Source organism: Salvia miltiorrhiza, unplaced genomic scaffold (assembly GCF_028751815.1).
Source record: "Salvia miltiorrhiza cultivar Shanhuang (shh) unplaced genomic scaffold, IMPLAD_Smil_shh original_scaffold_358, whole genome shotgun sequence".
Classification (NCBI taxonomy): domain Eukaryota; kingdom Viridiplantae; phylum Streptophyta; class Magnoliopsida; order Lamiales; family Lamiaceae; genus Salvia; species Salvia miltiorrhiza.
The window spans coordinates 444,064-464,436 of NW_026651535.1; the positions used below are offsets into that span (position 1 = coordinate 444,064).

At 40.4% G+C, this 20,373-nt stretch overlaps 2 protein-coding genes across 5 annotated transcripts; both read right to left on the minus strand.

The window, feature by feature from the left end:
- Nucleotides 1–152: 152 nt before the first annotated feature.
- LOC131004262 (pre-mRNA-processing-splicing factor 8A) lies at nt 153–10,834 on the minus strand. The gene is made up of 25 exons (XM_057930904.1): nt 10,297–10,834; nt 9,696–9,819; nt 9,489–9,581; nt 9,002–9,392; nt 8,293–8,779; nt 7,406–8,196; nt 7,034–7,302; nt 6,605–6,919; nt 6,176–6,480; nt 5,631–6,085; nt 5,411–5,537; nt 5,094–5,335; nt 4,875–4,998; nt 4,594–4,783; nt 4,409–4,516; nt 3,952–4,205; nt 3,041–3,657; nt 2,844–2,950; nt 2,498–2,752; nt 1,944–2,417; nt 1,640–1,801; nt 1,349–1,546; nt 982–1,260; nt 652–894; nt 153–554 (listed from the first exon to the last, which is right to left on the minus strand). The coding sequence occupies exons 1-25, from the start codon at nt 10,635–10,637 to the stop codon at nt 363–365; spliced, it is 7,143 nt and encodes a 2,380-aa protein (XP_057786887.1). The 5' UTR covers nt 10,638–10,834; the 3' UTR covers nt 153–362.
- Nucleotides 10,835–12,287: 1,453 nt separating this feature from the next.
- On the minus strand, nt 12,288–20,279 carry LOC131004263 (uncharacterized). Of its 4 annotated transcripts, none has more exons than XR_009094942.1 (4): nt 15,224–15,320; nt 15,060–15,141; nt 13,061–13,125; nt 12,288–12,474 (listed from the first exon to the last, which is right to left on the minus strand). XR_009094942.1 is itself a non-coding variant. In XM_057930905.1 (3 exons), exons 1-2 carry the CDS (start codon nt 20,267–20,269, stop codon nt 13,106–13,108), a joined length of 855 nt encoding a protein of 284 aa, XP_057786888.1. In that variant the 5' UTR covers nt 20,270–20,279; the 3' UTR covers nt 12,288–12,474; nt 13,061–13,105. The 4 variants fall into 4 exon arrangements, 2 of the variants coding, with proteins under 2 accessions (XP_057786888.1, XP_057786889.1); XR_009094943.1 differs by having other exon boundaries at nt 15,060–15,091; nt 15,224–15,276; XM_057930905.1 differs by lacking the exons at nt 15,060–15,141; nt 15,224–15,320 and adding an exon at nt 19,435–20,279.
- Between the last annotated feature and the right edge of the window lie 94 nt (nt 20,280–20,373).

Below are 20,373 nucleotides of genomic sequence, written 5' to 3' on the forward strand. Positions count from 1 at the left end.
ACAAAGTAATAGTATGCATTACAAAAATAGAATAAAAAATTACTCCGTATTAAATATTTCGATCATTCAATTTCAAACAAAAAGTTTCTTTACCCAAGCCAAATCGGTGTTCGCAAAAACAAAACCTGAAAACAATACAGAGCTTGCCGAAATTCAAAATTTTTGCTCGAATTTTCGAATTCATTTGGTATTCAGTTCCCATGTAACATCTTTGTCTACAAAATCATGCATCAGTTTCTCAACATCACATTCTCCCAATTGATTATCGGGAGATACACAGCTTGTAGCACTACATATTTACAATATAAGAAAACAAGATGCAAATTTGATACAACAGCAGCACAATACCACTACCAGAAGAATCACGTGAAGGTGTCTTCCCTATCACCTTCGGCAATGTCACCCTCCTCCAAGTTGGAGAACTCGAGGAAATGTGTTGGCCGATGATCCTCGTGATAGAACTCCCGGGGAGTGCCAAGCTTGACCCCGTACTTCATGCTCGCTGTGTGCTTCACACCCATAAAATTGTAGTTCCATGGACCATTATCGGGGATCTGTAAAAAAACCAAATTAGGATAAGCGATAACTAAGAGGGATGATCCTAAAACATGTACGAAGAATTTGAAGAATTGAATAGAAGAAAAATATTACCATATAGAATCCCAGGAAACGGTCACTCAAGAGCATCTGAACCTTCTCGTAGTATGTTGGAAGGTAACCATGAGGGTTGCTTGCAGCATCTGTGTTGCTCTTTCCCCACTCATATCCAGATGGGGTCAACTTGTAGGCAGTTAGAGAGCACGAACCGGGGGTGAAACTACAAGTCAGTATTATGCATTTCTCTCCGTCCCATTGTTTGTTGTTTGACAACACCCGAGCGTGAGCAGCGAGATCCTACATTGGGAGGTTATAAATGTTAGGATAAAGATGGAAAATAACAGCATTGTTAAAAACCAATGCAAAGACGAAGCAGGTATAAACCTGTGGTGACAGCTGGGGGAGCTCATTTGGCTGAGTGTGCATCCATCCCAATGGCTCCAAGTCATTCAAGAAATCATGTTCGGGTAGAGCTGATGGTAGATGAACTTGCTGGTGGGTACCCCACTGTGGCACCATGGTTATACAACGGATTTCCTTGACTTGGGGATTGTCTGGAGGACTAACGCCATAAAGGTAACCTGCAACCTGTGTGCGCAGATCTGCTATGCATATGAACTTCTTCAAGATATTCTTGGGCATAATGTAAGTATATCCAGTTTCCTGCATAAATTTACCCAGAAATGTCGTTAGCAAAATAGCTTTCATATGAGCAGCAGACGGATGTCATTCAGCAGAAAGTATAATGTACCTTAATGTCCTCTGAGTTAACATATATATGATTGACCCGAAGATGGAGATTGGTAGCCGAAATAGCTCTGACACGCCAGTCAGTTTTAGACCCAAATGCTGCTTGTTCAAAAGGACTGGTAGTGGTCACGATTAATTCATCACCATGCACGTTTGTGGTCCTTGTGGTGACTGCTGTGAGCTGACTAGATTCCTTTGCCTGAAGGAACACGAAAGACACGATAAGCATCTAGGTAAACAAATAACAAAACAAGATACCACAATAAGTCACAACTAGGAGTGGGACAATCACCTGCTTCTCAATCTCGGCAATTTGTTGACGCTGTTGTGAGGGTGGTGTGATCTCAGCTCCAAGAATAATATCACGAATCTCAGAATTGGTCAAAGCAGATGTGTTCACATTGTTCTTTTTCGCGTAGTCAGAAAGTATCAGATCTCTGAGAGCTATTTCAACCTAAACATTACAAGAGAAAAAAGTAGATTAGAAAGCAACCACTGATCAAGTGTATGTTCAGAAAAAATACCAACAGCATTATTTCCTCAACCAACAAAAACTAGAAGATACATATCTGAGCAACGAAGTTCAACAATCTCACCTTGACCCACTGTTCATTTGTTAAACTCGGCCAGATATGGTGGGGCTCAGTGACAATTGTCTTATCAGGCTTGAGCAACATTTTTGCCTTTTCATTGTTCACGTGAAGAGCTCGTAAAATCAATATCAGCCTGGAGAAAGCTGTGTAGGATGAGACCGTCTTTAACCAATCATCATATATGTTGAACAATACCATCTGCGGTTCTGTGGCCTTCAGTATCAGATCACCAAATTTCTCAATCTTCAAGCACGCCTGGAATGGCAACTGTAGCTCACTTCCTTTAATCACAATATTTGGGAAATCAAGCAAATGCACTTCAAGGGGATCCAACATTCCTTTGCGGGTCACAATGATTTGTTTCGGCTGCTCTTCAACGGGCAATGACCGGACCAGAGCAGCAACTTCTTCAGCAGTTTTCCACTTGGCAAGCTGACCGAGACGCTTTTGTCCAGCCCACACACTTGTGTGAATGACCTGTAACCCAGAAAAGAGGGAGTAAATAGATGCATAACCCTACATATAGAAAACAGGATAACAAGGGGATATGAAGAAACCTTCAGAAACAGCTGGCCAGTCCTAGGGTTAAAAATGAAAATGGCACCATTAATGGGTTTTGTTGTGAGATTTCCCTCAAATGTCTTGTGGATGGTGACACGATACACATTTGTGTCATCTACAAACCAGATGATCTGATTGCTGAAGATCTCCCCATAGTTCTGGGATGACAAATAGGGCTCTGTAGGTTCTGAAGAGTACAACTGCAACCCTTTCCTTATACGTTCTCTTAGAACGTATAACGCAGGGTTAGACTGCAAGCAAAAGTTAATTACATTAGTCTTGAAATAAACAAGCAATCAAAATGTCTTCTAGTTTGTATAACAGCATTTAAAAAATCATTACCTTCATGATCTTGTTCATTGCCTGAGCAATCAGAGGCTTCGAACCAGGGAACCAATTTCCAAAAGCGGAATGGAGATTATAAGCAAGATCAAGTCCAATCATAACACCTGCACACAGTATTATCCATGTGACTCAATTTAAAAGAAAACATCAACTTAAACTGAGAAGCATGTATAACGAACTAAAAATGAACATACCAGTTGGTGATGGATAGATTGACATGTTGTCTGTCGTGTAATCCATAAACTTCGCTCTCGTGTACCGCTCAATATCGTGGGAATCATAATCACCCCAGCGAAGCTGCACGTCAATCCAGTATTTATTGCTGGCCTTCTGGTCAAAAACATCCTTCGACTCTGCCACAAGACTTGGTTTTGACATGGGCCATCTATGGGCAGCAAACAACAGGATATCAGCGCATGAGCTGTTCATTTTGTAACTCTTTCGAGGGTGAATTGTTTCTTTCTGAACAGTCTCAATTTCCAACGCATCCAGCTCCTGATCCAAAACTTGACAAAGATCCATCACTACACTCTCATGTATCTTCTGCCACAAATGTGCACGGAATATTTGGATCAGAGATATCTTCAGAGTTGGTATCTTCCCATGCATAAAGATCCCAGTGAGATCCAGCTGGACTTGGAAACCAACATACACGTTTGCTCTGTTTATAGTCGGCGACCACCAAAGTGTAAATCTTCTGTTAGGAATTTGGTTGAGACCAGATCTTTGTGCATTAGTTAACTTCTTGTACTTCATGGACTCCTCAAAACCAGAAGCCTTCTCCCAGAAAAGACCCTCCCATGTTGGGAAACTGAGAAATGAGAAAGAAAACAAATGCATGCATCAATGATGTTATCTAAAACTATTGAAGACAGATACGCCAAAATACAAACTCCGGCAAGTTGGCAAACCAAAAACCAGCATGATGATTACAGACTGACCCAGTTACCGACAATGGGGAAAATAAGTAATTAGCTATTGTATCTTCCGGTGAAATTAAGATCTACATGAACCAATTAGGCTCATGACAACAATCTCTCATGTTATTTTAGAAATGAACCAACATGAAAGTTCAGACCAAAGTGTATTGATAAGAGAGACTTACTAGGTTCCTTTAAACAATGTGTGTTCAAGAATTCCTTCTACTCCTCCCAGAGCTTGAATAACATCTGTTCGGTAGTTATTCAAATTCCATAATTTCCCATCGTGTCTCTGGTGTGTCCACCAAAACGGATTTTGCTTGAGGACCTGGTACTGCTTGAAATCTGTTCGAACTCGCCACCCTTTGTCATATGCAAGGGTGTGCCTGTCCTTCTGAAAAAGAGTATTGATACGAGGTATCCCACGATCCCATGAATCCTAAAGATTAATTAGCATGTAAGTTCGACAGCTACTTGAACAAATAAGTGTCAGTATTAAACATAAATGCAGAGAGATTAACAGTTAATTATATTCAAAATAAATAACATTCAAGGTTATAAACCACCCTCATCCCTCATCAGCATACCCCTAAGATATTGGAAGAAAAGTAAAACATCTCAAAGTAAACTAAATAAACTTACTTCCAGATCCTCCAGGGTTAATCGCCTATTCTGTGCCTGAGCTTCCTGCCTTTTCAATGCATACTCAGCCCAAACACGCTGAGAATCAATGAACTCGCTTTCCCATGGCTGTCACAGAGGCAAAAGGAATAATTGGAAACATGTGATGTGGAAAAGCGAAATAAAATCACATGAACTCAATATACCTGTATGTACCGATACAGATTGGGAATCAACTGATCCTCTTCGTGACTCATTCCACTCCTAAAATGAGTGACACCAACATCTGTCTGTTTACTATATCGGAGATCACTCTGAGGGATCAAGATGTGACCCATTGAGAGCATTCCAAGTCCTCCTATTTCCTTTGGAGTGTAAAAGATGACAGGTGGAAACCTGACAGCATACCACATTTAATCTCAACAAGGACAAAAAAACAGAGCAAAAGAGAGCACATTATATATACAGGATTAAAAATGTAAATTACCTGCTAGGCATCTTCGAATTCAGCCCAATCTTAATACGCGTCTGTATCTTATTTTCACACTTTACCAGAAGATCCAACAACTCTTGCGTGTGCACAGTGGCTTCACGGAAATATGTCATGAGACCTGCACAAATAAGACGAAGTTTTTAGCAACAAAAAAGGTAGCAGCTTGTGGTTTACCACAAAGGCATGCATTAGAAAGCTAAATCTAAATATTACCTATTAGGGCAGTATTCCACTTGTTGACAATCTTTGTGAATGTTGTTGAACCTGAGGACATGAGAATCTGTCTGACTCGGTTCTCGAACACCTTCATGTGTTCATCATCAACCCTTAAGAAAGCAACAGCGGTTCTTTCTTTCGTTTGCTCATTTTGCAGATTCCAAACACCATCTCTCGTGTTACTAAAAGCCTCTTGAGTCATTCTTATCTTGGGCAGTATGCGCACTTCAAAACCACACCTGCAGTACAAGCAAGTAGATAGTCATCAGCATCATCAGCTATTCGAAGAGGACAAGTAGAGGGGGCACACATACATGCTGAACAGCAGGTTTGGGTTGTCCTTGCTGTAGACAGAGACAAAGCTGTTCTCCCATTCAAGTGTGGTGATACTTCTTGGAAGTCGATTCTTCATGTCCCAGAAAACACTCCTACCAAGATTAACTGAAAAAATATTGCCGAGACATTAGGTCAAGAACGACAATATTCAAATATAATAACATATTTAATCTATGGTAAAATAAGGAAGACCCCTACCATCATGCTTCATGAGTCTCATTCTAGCATCTCTTGGCCAGCACTTCTTATTATTATACCCAACCATATTTTCATTGTTGGGATCAGGATGCTCTGTCAGATACCGCTGGATAAGATCCCGAGCTTCTTCATGAGTGAAGCGGAACAGTATATGCACCTTGTCGATGTACCTAGAGTACAGTCTGATCGGGTGCCGAATTTCCACTCTAGCATCATGGAAAGTAATGAACTCATTAGGCATCTGAGGTGGACCAGCTATCTCACTGGCTCGTGTCAGTCCAAGAAGCAGAAGATCCAGAACAAGCCCATAGTACTGCACAACGAATGAAGCGAACTGAAGACCACGGATAAGACCATAAGAATTTGTATGGCTCATGTCCTTGTATGACAAAACAACATTGTTCTTTGCAGTGACATAATCAGCAATATTATGGTCCAGAACCAAACGCAGAAGCCTGCAGATGTAAGATTAAAATTCAGTTTCTCAGGCATATTCAAATCTGTTTGCTTGTTAAAGGAAAAAGGAATCAAATTTTACTTAATACCTGTTTAGCATGGTTAAATCAATCTTTTCAAAAAACTTCTCGAATTTAGTTTGAAGCATCACAACACACTGCCCATCACTAGTGTCCCATATGCCTTGTAAATTGTTTATGCCTTGACACCATTTGTATACCAACAGAGGTGGTGGTTCTGAATCGGCAGGTTTAATCCAATTCGGGAAAAGATGACGTTTGTCACCCTCATACCAGAGATACTGGTCCAGATATGCATCAGTAATCTTTTCAAGAGGTTCAATCTCATAAACAGGAATTAGATAGCTGTATAGATCCATGAACTCAATGCCCACCTGCAAAATATTCCAGTTTTTAGCTTAACATCTAGAAGATAAAAAGAAAACCAAATTAAAGTCAAAAAAATTACTCCAGACATTCTATGAACTCAATCAGAGGGAAGCTTCATTAAGAACTTACTTCTTTGAAGGCACGCTGTGTAAGCAAATGACGTTTAATACGCGACAAAGCCTCATGAGGGTTATCATAAGCCTGCTCAATCAAACCCAATTCTTCTCTCTGTAGTTGGTTCAACCTCACAGCAACACTATACGACTCCTTCAATCTCTCCAGAGCAAGGATGAGGAGTTTAGTATCATGCTTGTAAGACAAGGGGGGGAAAGGAATTGGAGAGAATTTTCTAGATTCCAGCCAATGCACAGTTGTAGTGTATATGGCCACTGCTTCTTCAGGAGTGACATATGGACCATCTTTCAAGTAGTTGTGCTGCCGTTCCTGCAAAGTGTGTGAAAAGAGAATATCAAGAAGAGCTGTAGAGAAAAAACAAAATTTGAATGTCCAACTCAAGGAAAATTCGTGTGATAGTGTGGACGATATAAAGTTACAAACCTGTTCAGCTTTCAACCAAAGACGAGTTAATCTTCCAAGATTCTTTCGGCAAACAGTCTTGTCCACTGTAGCTCCCCTTCTAATACGTTCTCGATTGTAATGAGCAACATTGGTCCACCAATCAGCTTTTGATTTGACGTAACGTAATATCATGTTCTCAATTGGAACTGGCAAACCCGGTACCTTCCAAGGAATATTTGCTTTCCAGCAACGCCATGCCTCACTCAAATGCTGTAGAATAGTCCTAGCTTTATTTTGCTTAATACCCTCTGCAGAAAAAACAATAAGCATTATTATTTCAGAAAAATAAGAAACGCACAATAGCAAAGGAAAGAGAGAGGTAAATTGGAAACAACATCAGAATTTTCTTACCTGGCATGGCATCGAGGACATCGTGCATGACAGCAGCACGAAGCTCTAGATCAAAGTGACTTTCAACACGCTGCTTAGTCACAGTTTTAGCCACTCCCTTGGAATGTCTTCCTTCAAATTGCCTAGCAAGTAGATTTCCAAGCCACCTTTCCAGGAGAGGAACTATACCACGAAGGAAAAACAACCACACTCTCCACATAGGTGCCCAAAAACCACAACCGGGACCTTTCCCAACAGGCCCAGTATTAAATCGATAATAGATCAGATGTTTCAAGTCTTTACACATCCGAATCTGCCGCATGAGCCGATATTTGTATCTGTACATGCCAGTCAATTGTCCAACATGTGAAAAAATGTATTGCAGGCCATCAGCCAACTGAAATGCATCAACATTCCCCAACCGGAACTGGATATTTGCATCAACTACAAGCTTTGTCAAACGCAGAATTTCACGGCAAAGATGGAAAGCATTACCAAACCGCGACTTTTTGCGTTCCTTAGTGGTTAGAGTCTTTACGGGCTTCAAGTTGAAGTTATAGTCAAGATGAAGGTAGTTCAAGTTTTTCCTATGAATCAGCAGGTTCAGCATGTTGTATCCTTGCTTGCACACTTGCAGACCAGCTTCAGCCCAATCAAGTTCAGTAGTCTGGAAAAACTTTGTAGCTTGGAGGGACCTGAATAGATGCTTCTTCTTCTGAGCCTTAGGTGGGCGGTGATGCAGCTCATTCAACACAAAGCATTTCAACAGTTTCTGGTAGCTGACACGAACTTTGACAGGGTAAGATGGAGGGCTGCCAATAGAAAAGGGAAAGAAAACATCAGATAAGCACATTCTTTAGATTTAAGCCTGTTTGTGAGACTAAGAGAAGTGAAGAGCATATTCTCACCAGTGTTCCTTGTACCACTCAGATACAAGAGGTATATCCTCAGCACGCCTCATCCGTCCAGATCGCATGTTAAAAGGACGTGGGGCAAACAGAAGAGAAATACCAGCAGCAGTTGTGTCTGTATATATAGGAGTGCCAACAAGTAATGGTTCTACACCCTCAGGCAAAGCAAAATCATCGTCTTCTTCTTCATCATATACTTTCTTATCTCTCCTATCTTTACTTGTACTTGTTATAGGATGGATTAGAGGATCGTAGTAGAAAGCAGGTAAATCAGGATCCTCAGTTTTTATGTACATAATCATTGGAGTGTGATAGATGCTAAGCTTTACTTTCCTCGGCCTATTGTTGTAAAGATGGGGGAAAGCAATCCTGTATTCTGTCCTGAGAGGTGAGCGAATGATAAGTTTATTGATGTCATTAAACTCATTCCAGTCCTCATCTCCTTTCTCCATGTCCCGATACAAAGGTTCAAACTTCGGACCACCTGCAAAATTAACACCAGAATAATCATACAAAGGTGATTCAGATCACTTCTATGATTACTGATCAATGTTAATCACAACAATCAAACCAAAACGTAGAAAATATTATCTCAAAGAAGGAACGTAACAAATGCCATTATCTGCAAAGATTGACAAACAAGCACAACCATAGTGCAAAGATAGAAACAAGCACAAAAGTAACAAGAGAAGAAAATCAAACATACCTGGTATACACATGTTGAGAGCCTTGGCAGTGAAGAATGACTCCATGTCAAAAAGGTAGAAGTAATTACGATCAATCAAATCAGAAAGCAACTGGCCAGCAAGCCGGTGAAGCGTCGCCATGATTGGAAGTGAAAGATGCCATTTCCGATAGCTAGGTCCATTTATAAGCTTTGTCTTCACAAGAGGCTTATGGTCATAAAACCAGGTATGCACAGCTGAATCTTCTTCCTCATCCAACTCCAATTGAATTGGTTCCAAAGGATCCACATCAAGGAGATTATCAGCATAGTCTAATGGAGGCTCTTCGTCATCAAAAGGTGGGAAACGCATTCTCTTGAAATGTCGGCGATCTCTCTTCTCTCTTCGCATCATGATCCACATGGTACCCCACTGCAGAGAGTTTCAATATTCAGAACCCACTAGTGACATGAAAAAGCTAAGTAGATAAGTAAAACAACATGAAATGCTCAAAACAAAGAAACACACCTGTGCCAGATAGATTGGTTCAACAACCCAAGGGATTTCATTTACAAATGTAATAGCCCCAGTAATATGGTAGAGAACCTTCACTTCACGGACCTGAAGTCACAAAAACCAAAAATAGTTAATACAAGCATAAAACACAAAAGAAACCCCACCAAAAAATCATCAAACCACAAATTCAGCTGTCACGAGTTATCTTAACACAATTACCTGTTCCCAAGGCATGGGCATATTTTCGAGAAGTTTATATACAGCATGTGGTACAAACTTAAGAGCTCCCAAATAGACACGCTTATCATGGCGATATTTCTTTGACGACATGTCACCATGGTCCCTGCAGCAAAGTATTGAGTCAATTTACAAAAACAATAATGCCTTCAGAAAAGGTCTAATGATCACAGGCACCACAAATGAATTTCTATGCAGCTACCCACATGTCAATCAAACATATCCCTACATAATCACACATTGCCTAACCTCATCTCACTTTCAACTATTCCACATGCTCACCGCAGACCAAACACTTCCGCGATAACAGAACTTATGAGCTCTAAGAGTATAGTTAACATCAAGCGGAGTTTCATATCCTGTGACATGACATGTTATACCGACTTATTAACTTAATTAATCATTGGGATAATATTTCATCAACTTCATAGGCCAACTTAAGCTTTTCTAAATGTGTGGAAGCTGATCATTATACATCATCAACCACTAGAGACACTTCAAATCTAAATTAGCAAGACATAATTTCCCAGATGAAAACAAGTTTTGATTCACAAAATCCTAGAAACTAAAAAGAGCAACATACCGGATGATTTTCCTGACATGTTCAGGAGGCATATCCTCCTTCTGCGTCTCAACAAATCCGAATTTTCGTTTGTCGCTATAACGCTTGGTGTTCAGCTGCATCCACTTCCTTGCTCTCTCGTCCAATTGAGACTCGGTCGGCACGACAGTGTAAGAAGGCGGCAACGACGGCATCGGGGGTGCAACTGGCTGAGTTCCGCTAGTCCCAGGCGGCGCAATGGGTTGGGCTCCGCTAGTACCAGGCGGCGCCATCATTGGCGGCATAGGTCCGGCTCCGCTCGTCCCCGGCGGCGCCGGGTTGTTCATGTTGTTGTTCCACATGTCCTGCCCGCTGTTGTACATCCCTCTATCCTACTAAAAACCCTAAAACCCTAGCAAAACACTCCGACCAAAAAATCGTAGATTGTCTGGGCAGAGTTGCGACGATTCATAAAGGTCTAGCGAATGAGAGATTGGAATTACAGTAAGAGCGAAAAACAAACCCTCTCGGCCCCTCTCTCTCCCTCAAATGGATCGAAGAGAGCTAAAATTGCGAACTGAGAGAAGTATGTGTGGTTATTTATGCAAGAGCTATGCGAACCGCCTTCTCAGATTTGGGCTATTTCCATAGTGGGCCTTTCATTTGGGCTAATTTACTATGGATATATTGGCCCGGTTATGCTTGTAAGGCCGGCTCGGGCCCATCCGTTTTGACTTGGATTATGTAGATGAGTTTAGATGGGCTTCTTTTATTTTGAATATACTCCTATCCTACAAAGTAAATTAATCGAGTCAAGTATGAGAATTTTTTGAAGGAATAGTCAAGTATGAGAATTAAGAACAACTAGTGTATTACCCGTCAAAATTCGAGGGTACATATTTTTTGTAATTTATATATTTTATGTTATTCTTATGATAATTATATAAAATCATTTTTTATGTAAATTATTTATATAATTAATTAAATTAAATTAAATTAGTAATACATTTTAAATTATATTAATCTCAACAACTTTTAGCAATTAAATTATTAATTTTGTTGAGATCATAAAAATACCCATTAGTTTTCATATGAAATTTTATAAAAGTTAACGCATAAGAAAAAAAAAAAAAAGAGTAGAAATACATATAAATTTGACATAGGTATGATGGCGGATTGATTTGTTGCATTTGTTGTTACAAGATTTATTAATTTTGTTCAATTTTTTTTTTTTTGCCTTTTGACCATAATTTTATATGGAGTTTGAAAAATCATAATTGAATTGTGAGTATCATATAATTCCGAACTTCTAAAAGCATAACTAATTATGAAAATAATCTCGCCTGATATTTAAAAGACCATAACTGATTTATCGAACATCGTATCATTTGGAGTTTTAAGACCAACCAAGTTGTGGGCATCATCTCGTTGCAAACTTGACAGATCATCTCTAACTTCTGAGCATTATCTTGTCTGAAACTTGAAAGAGAATCATCCCGTCTAAAACTTGAAAGAACATCATCTCGTCTGGAGTTTTGAGCATCATCTTATCTAGAGTTTGAGATAGCATCATCAAATATGAAACTATATTCAACCATGACTCCAATTGTCAACTATCTAACAAACATAACTCTAACAATTTAGATATTTTATTTATATATGTAATTTTATTAGTTCAAACTCTAGAGAGAAAGGAAAGAGAAGAGATCTTAAAGGAGTAAAAGATAGAGCGTGTGCTTTATTTCATCATCGTAGGTATTTATAGGCATTACAGTCGGGGTAAAGTAGTAAATTCGTTTGGTCATCTATTCCACATGCTCGCCATTAAACTAATTAAGGCTATTATTAGATTATAACTTGTCACAGCCCACTATCCCAATGACGGGTTAACCGGGATTATGACTTGGGTGAACAATAAGAAATGGAAATTTAAAAGGGATTTACTAAATAACCAACATTAATAACCACAAACTAGTGGTATATATATAGATATAACCACTTGGGTAATTAACAAATGAGTCAGCCATAACGACTAAACCCCAAATGAAAGTTAAACAAAATGAAGAAGTAATAAGTTCCACAATACGATAACAAATTCAGAGTGTTTGCAGCGGAAAAACGTGTGAGTTATGCATATGGAGATGCATACTCAAGGTTTCATTACATAAACATCAAAAGGGAAATCCGCTCAACACCGATCCATTCCATCGCCTGCTCAACCTGCACATTTAGAAATACATGCAGGGCTGAGTATAAAAATACTCAGTGACATAAGCCGAAAATACAACATGCATACATATATAAATTGAACTGCCATAATAGTAACACACATGGGTTTTCATAAATGACCTGCGCTTACTAAAACATTTCATTCATTTTCATAAAGGTGGATGCATCCCATTTTCAGTCTATATGATCCATATCTGTCCTTTCTGTCACGCGCCGGGAAGGAGGCCTCCTTACCACGGACGCCAAGACCGGTCGCAAGCGACTCGCGGTCTCCATGAGTGTACACGTTAACCCTAGCTAGCGACCTTTGTCTAGCATAGGATCCCAATTGGATTTCCTTTAAAGTTGGCGAACCAACACAGATAGGATACATATAAAAACATAAACATTTTGGCAGTCAATCATTTCATAAACATTTCATTTTCATAGCATTTTCATTTTCATAAAGGGCATTGAACATATAAGCATTTTATAAGAACTGAATAAATAGTCAAAACATATCATGCATATATATTCGCATATGAGGCCTACGTCACGCAGGGGATCTCTATATACGTAATAATAAAATAATGCCCACCTCAATTGTTCTTAAAGCTGGCGTGGAGTCGTTTCTTCTTCTGCTTCACTTTCTGTCGCCCGGACCTTCATTGATGAAGAGTCGATAAGTTCGTGAAGAAATTGTCATAAGACAAAGTCTAATTCTACGTGCCTAAGGTATCTTTTAATGTTTTAGGGTTCTAGCATCCATATTAATCTCGTTTCATTCAATCAATAAAATGTAACCAATTATCATGTAACTATCATATAGGTTCGAACCCATTTATTCGAACATCAACATGTACATAATCCATAACCTCCCTCTACACCCGTCATTTAGTCAAGTACTCCATCAATTAAGAACAAGCCATATTTTATCACCCTGAAAATTTAATCATTATAAATCATGCTTTCTCATACTTCGCACATTTTCATCACTTAAATAAATAAATCATTTATAAACACATGCTTAGTAATTTAATATCTCAATTAAATCTCAAGCTCATTTGATAAAGTAAATCATATACTTAATCATTCTATAACACAATTCCACATTTTTTTTATCATGTAAATAAATAAGAAATTCCATTATTCATTTATAAATAATAAAACATTTTAAAATCCATTGAGATGAAATAAAACATTTTAACCATTTAAAAATCCATACTCGAAAAGCTTTGAAATATTATAAAAATGAGGGTTTAATCCCAATTTTTTTTTTTAAAGTTCAACAATAAATTAAATAAAAGAACGGACATCATTTAAAATAAATAGTTCCAACCTTAAATATTAAAAATTAAATCAAGAGATTTAAATTCACTAAATTAATTTAGTGAAAATTCAAACATTTTAAAATAAATAAGGCCAAAAATTCGTAGGCTTTATTAATCAATTAACAGTTCAAAACTTAATTAAAATGAGCCTCAATCAATTTAAATAAATACCCAACATAATTTAAAATAAAAATGGGCCAAGTACATTTTATTAAATAAAAATCGGCCCATTCCCTTATTTAAAATTTTCGGCCCAAGCTAGCAAGAAGGGCTTTGAGCCCAAGCCTAACCCTAATCATACATACATACACCACACACAAACACATAACACACGCACACACACAGCCACTCTCACTCTCCCTCTCGGCTCTCCCGACTCTCTCTCTGCTCGGTCGAGTGCGGCGCCGCCTCCGGCGCGCCGCCTCGCCGTGCATCTCCCCTCCCCCTCTCATACTCTCGGTCTCTCCTCTTCTCTCTCTATCTCGCCGGAAAAACAGAGCCACGGCTCCTTGCTCGGAATAGGGCAGCAGAGGCTACCCCCACCGTCGCATCCATCTTCGCCGCCCACAACCACCGCCGGACTCACGGGGAAGAGCCGAGCGTCGCCGCTCCCGTCGTTCGTCTTGCTGGAATCGCGGTGGAGGCCGAGCCTTGCCTCGCCGGGAAGGTAGGCTCCAGATCTGAGCTCCCCCTCTTTTTCTCTTTTCCGGCCGACCAGGAACAGCTCGGTGCTCCCGCTGCCGTGTCGCCGCTGCCGATGCCGCCGCATCGTCGTCACCGGAGAAGATAAGTTCTCCCTCCTATCTCTCTCTCTCCCTCCCCTGTTCTACCTTCTCTTCTCTCTTTTTTTTTTTTTTTACAGCAGCCCTAACCATCTCTCTCTCGTTTCAGATAGACAAAGGAAAAAGCGGCGGCTGCCGCCGCGCCGCCTCCGGCCGCGAGCAGCCGCCGGCTGCTCTCACCCCCCCAAATTCCAGTCACACGCACAAAACACACATAGAGCACTTAGGGTTTCAATTCTGTTCATTTTCATTCATTTATATTTACAAAAACTGATCTGTACTTGTAATAGATAGAAATATAGTAAAATGTGTGCGTGTGTATTATTCTGTTGGTGGTTCCCTGATGGTGATAAGCTGATGTAATTGAAACAATAATAGTCTAAAAGAAGTGGTAATGGATGCGTGTGTTCGATCTGTTTTCATTTGAATCATAGTTTTGTAATTTAACAAATGAATGTATGGAGAAAGTAAAGTAGGAGGTAACCTTGATAATTTTCTGAACTCACAAAGTTGGATCTGCGAATCAACAATTTAACAATGAATTTGGATCTGAATCTGCTTGATTACTGGAATTTGGAAACATAAACATAGTTAAAATGGAGGGTTGTATCCCCAAGGAAGAAGAAGAGAATTGGTTGGAACACTTACCTCTGCACTTTAAACTTTGTTGGGTGTGTTGAAAAGAGAAGGAAAGAGCGGATGAACTAATAGAAGGAAAATTTAGCTTTTAAAACTTGGCTTTTGTCTAATTGAAATGGCAGAGGATTGATGATAAGATTTTGATTAAATAAAAGCTAATTGCATGTTGAGATGTTAAAGGTGTAGAAGATGGCTGGCAAAAGAAGGTGTAAAGAGTGTTTAGTGGAATGATGAGTGTGTGGAATAATGAGTGTTTAGTGGAATGATGAGTGTTTAGTGGGATGGTTGGCATATGATGAGTGTTTAGTGGGATGGTTGGCATATGATGAGTGTTTCCAACACCATCAATTTATTTAAGAGTAAGATGGATGTGGAAATGTGTAGGTGCTAGATGAATGTGAAAAATCCTTATTCTGTATTTGTAATACTAATTTCGGGTTCTCATATAACGAAGCTTCGTTATAACTCTCTATAAATTACATATTTTATAACTCGTTTTATAAGTCGAAAATTAATTACGACTTCAAGTAAATAATAGAAATACTATTTCTATCGTATATAAATTAAATAACATGACTCTGCTAAGTCAGTTATAATCCGAAATAATAATTATTGACTACTCAATAATCCTTTAAATCTCAAACGGATTCAAATAATAATAAGAATTTAGCACATCAAAACACATATATAACAATTAAATCATATCAGATAAATCAAATCAGTTTTATTATTAATGGATGCCGAACCCTAATTATTAAGTCTTTAATCAGTGATTAAAAACTGGGATATGACATACTATCCCCCTTAAAATAAATTTCGTCCCGAAATTTGTACCTCAGGAAATAATTCTGGGTATTTCTCCTTCATGCTAGACTCAAGTTCCCATGTCGCCTCTTCTTGATCATGGTGCTTCCAAAGGACTTTTACTAAGGGTATCGATTTATTCCTTAGTACTTGAATCTTCCGATCTAAAATAGATTCGGGTCTCTCTTCATAGCTCATATCTGGGCTAAGGATAACGTCGTCTCTTTGGATCACGTGTTTTGGATCATAAACATATTTTCTCAACTGCGACACATGAAACACATTATGCACATTCCCAAGGTTTGGCGGCAACGCCAGCCTGTAAGCTACCGGGCCCACCCTTTCTAGGATCTCATAGGGTCCTATAAAACGGGGTCTAAGCTTACCCTTTACGCCAAATCTTGTAATTCCTTTAGAAGGAGAAATCTTCAAAAAGACTTTATCCCCACACTCAAACTGCAAGTCGGTTCGACGTTTGTCGGCATAAGACTTCTGTCTATCTTGGGCCTCTTTAATACGCTGTCGAATCTGACGGACGATCTCAATCATCTCGCCTACTGTATCTGGCCCCAAGATTCTTCTTTCGCCGACTTCATCCCAGTAAAGCGGCGATCTACATTTCTTCCCGTATAACGCCTCATAAGGTGCCATGGCGATAGTTGCTTGATAGCTGTTGTTGTAAGCAAATTCGATTAGTGGCAACACACGCTCCCAATCTTCTCCTCTATCTAGCACGACAGTCCTTAACATATCTTCTAGCGTTTGAATTGTCCTTTCGGACTGACCGTCGGTCTGCGGGTGGAAAGCTGTGCTGAAATTCAACCTTGTTCCCAATTCCTTCTGCAAGCTTATCCAGAATCTGGAGGTAAACTTAGAATCTCTGTCGGACGTGATTGTCTTCGGCACCCCATGTAAACGCACGATCTCCTTGATGTAGAGTTGGGCTAACTTATCTGATCTATACGTGATAGGGATAGGCAGAAAGTGTGCACTCTTTGTGAGTCTGTCTACAATGACCCATATTACCGTGTTACCTCGTCTTGTTTTTGGCAATCCTGTAACAAAGTCCATTGCAATATCGTCCCATTTCCATTCTGGAATCTCCAAAGGCTGTAGCTCGCCGTAAGGTCGTTGGTGTAAAGCCTTTACTTGCTGGCAAACTAGACACTTTTCGACGAATAAAGCCACGTCTCGTTTCATTCCTTCCCACCAGAAATTCTCTTTTAGATCTTGATACATCTTAGTGCTTCCCGGGTGGGCGACATAAGGAGTGTCATGGGCTTCGCTCATGATCTTGTTCTTGAGTTCCTCGTCATGAGGGATGCATATTCTCCTCTCAAAGAAAATAGCATTATCGGCTTCTTCGTGGTAGTTCTTAAGATTTCCTTCTCTTATCTTAGCTCGTAATTTCTCCAATTTATCATCCTTCCTTTGAGCTTCTACCACCAATTTCCTCAAATTTGGTATAATCGCGACCACCCCCGCTATTGTAGCAGGTGGGTTTATCACCTCTAATTTCATCCTATCAAAATCTCGTATGAGCTCTTCTTCCTTTGTAAGGATGTATCCCAGTTTCAATGGGACCTTGCGGCTCAATGCGTCGGCTACTACATTGGCCTTCCCCGGGTGATAATTTATACCACAGTCATAATCTTTTACTAATTCGAGCCACCTTCGCTGTCTCATGTTGAGATCTTTTTGCTCGAAGAAGTACTTCAGACTTTTGTGATCGGTGTAAATCTCACACCTGACACCATATAGATGATGTCTCCAAATTTTTAGTGCGTGCACTACCGCCGCTAGTTCAAGATCATGGGTCGGATAATTCAATTCGTGTGGCCTAAGTTGCCGCGATGCATATGCAATCACTTTGCCTTCCTGCATCAAAACACATCCTAGTCCGTTCTTTGATGCATCCGTGTAGACCACATACTCCTTGTCTGGTTCCGGAATTGTTAGCACTGGCGCTGTAGTTAGTTTTTCCTTGAGCAGCTGAAAACTTTCTTCACACTCGTTAGTCCATGTGTATTTAATTCCCTTTCGAAGCAATTGCGTCATCGGCCTTGCTATCTTGGAAAATCCCTCAATGAATCTTCGATAGTAGCCAGCCAATCCCAAGAAACTTCTGATCTCGTTTGGGGTAGTTGGCGACTTCCATCCTTGTACTGCTTCCACTTTGGCGGGGTCCACCTTAATACCTTCTGAAGATACAATATGTCCCAGAAATGTAACTTCTTTGAGCCAAAACTCACATTTGTTGAATTTGGCAAAAAGGCGTTCATCCCTAAGAGTTTGCAAAACAGTTCTCAGATGTTCCCTGTGTTCTTCTTCATTCTTGGAGTAAATGAGGATATCATCAATAAACACCAAGACGAATTTATCCAAATAAGGATGAAATACTCTGTTCATGAGGTCCATGAACACAGCTGGTGCATTTGTTAGTCCGAACGGTACAACTACGAACTCGTAGTGACCATATCTTGTTCGGAAAGCCGTTTTGGGTATATCTTCATGTCTAACCTTTAACTGATGATACCCAGACTTCAAATCGATTTTGGAGAAAACACCCGCGCCCTTGAGTTGGTCGAATAAATCATCAATTCTGGGCAATGGATACTTGTTCTTAAGCGTTAGCTTGTTCAGCTCTCGATAATCGATGCACAATCTCAAGGTTCCATCTTTCTTCTTGACAAACAGCACCGGCGCTCCCCATGGGGACACACTAGGCCTGATGAAGCCTAGGTCCAGTAACTCTTGTAACTGGATTTTCAACTCTTCCAATTCCTTCGGGCCCATTCTGTACGGTGCTTTTGATACCGGCGCCGCTCCTGGCTCTAGATCGATGGTGAATTCTACTTGTCTGTCAGGTGGTAATCCTGGCAAATTTTCTGGGAAAACATCTTGAAAATCCCGCACGATCTCTATATCTTCCATTGTCTTTTTGGTCTCAACTCCCCCATTCAGGTATACGAGGAAGGCTTGGCAGTCTTTCTTGTTCATCATCTTCCTCGCTTGTAAGGCTGAAATAATCGGCACTCTGTTCCTTCTGCATATTCCATAGAAACTTAAAGTATCCCTTCCTGGAAAGTTGAAACCGATTTTCCGCTCTTGGCACAATATCGTGGCATAGTTCTCCGCTAGCCAGTCCATTCCCAGGATTATATCAACGTCCTCCATCGATATAACATGCAAGTTGTTTGCTATAACCTTAAACGATCCTATGGTCAGTTCTAGGTTCGAGCAAGCATGTGTTACTACTACTGCTATTCCTCCTATTGGTGAAGAAATTCTCAAGTCCTGATTAGTCTTTTCAGGTTGGAGCTTTAAAGTTTTTACACATACACTTGCAATAAAAGAATGCGAGGCACCCGTGTCGAACAGAAGTATAACAGGTGTGTCAAGTAATGTGCCCATACCTGCCAAATTCCCTTGGTTGTTTCCTTGCTTATTCTTGTGCAAGGCATAGGCTCTTGCCTGTGGAATTTGCGGTGGACGTGCCGCAGGTCGATACTGCTGCTGTGGTGGTGGGTAGAGTAACTGTTGGCCTTGGATAGCCCTGAGTGGTTGTACTTGGCCCGGCTGATTCGGCCCTCTCATTCCTCCTTGTGGTTTTCCTTGGCAGTCTCTGGCAAAATGGCCCTTCTGGCCACACTTAAAGCAGGTATTGCTGCCAGCCAAGCATATGCCGTGATGTGACTTGGAGCATTTGGGACACAAAGGTGCCCTGAGCTGGCCCTGATTGTTTCCAGCTGATCCTGGATTGACTGGTCGTCCTTGCCATTGCCCTTGTGGCATCATGTTTCCTTGCCATGGCCTCTTGTTATCTTGGTTGTTGTAGTAACCCCTATTATTGTTGTTGTTGCCATCCCATTTTCTCTTCCCACGATCGTTGTTTCCCGAAGCTTGAGTCTGGGTTGGGCGGTCTTCAGGCATGGCTGCTTCAACATCCAGGGCTCTGCTAAGTGCCTCAGAGTGGGTGAGATTACCATGACCAGCAAGCGCCATCTTGATCTCATGCCTAAGGCCTGAACGAAACTTCTCGGCCATCTTTTCATCAGTGTCGATCAGATGAGGGGCATAGCGAGACATGTCGCAGAAAGCGCGATCGTATTCCGTCACGGACATCTTGTTTTGTTTCAGATTGAAAAACTCCGTCTCTTTCTTCTTTCTGTAGCTCTTGGGAATGTATTTATCGTGGATCTCCGTCTTGAAGTCTTCCCAAGTCAGGTTTTCCAATTGTTCGAGGGTCATTGCCCTCTTCTTGGTTTCCCACCAAAAATCTGCCGACCCAGTTAGTTGGAATGCAACACAAGAGAGTCTCTCTTGGTCAGAACAGTAGAGAAAGTCGAAAATCC

Excerpts from the sequence above, each read along its gene's own strand:
- LOC131004262 (XM_057930904.1), bottom strand. The coding sequence starts at position 10,637 with ATGTACAACAGCGGGCAGGACATGTGGAACAACAACATGAACAACCCG. Across the intron at positions 5,538-5,630 it reads GAGACTCATGAAGCATGATG|TTAATCTTGGTAGGAGTGTT; the intron begins GTAGGGGTCTTC and ends ATATTTTTTCAG. Across the intron at positions 2,753-2,843 it reads CAATGAACAAGATCATGAAG|TCTAACCCTGCGTTATACGT; the intron begins GTAATGATTTTT and ends TTTTGCTTGCAG.
- LOC131004263 (XM_057930905.1), bottom strand. The coding sequence starts at position 20,269 with ATGACCCTCGAACAATTGGAAAACCTGACTTGGGAAGACTTCAAGACG. Across the intron at positions 13,126-19,434 it reads CAACCAAGGGAATTTGGCAG|GTCCGGGCGACAGAAAGTGA; the intron begins GTATGGGCACAT and ends TCATCAATGAAG.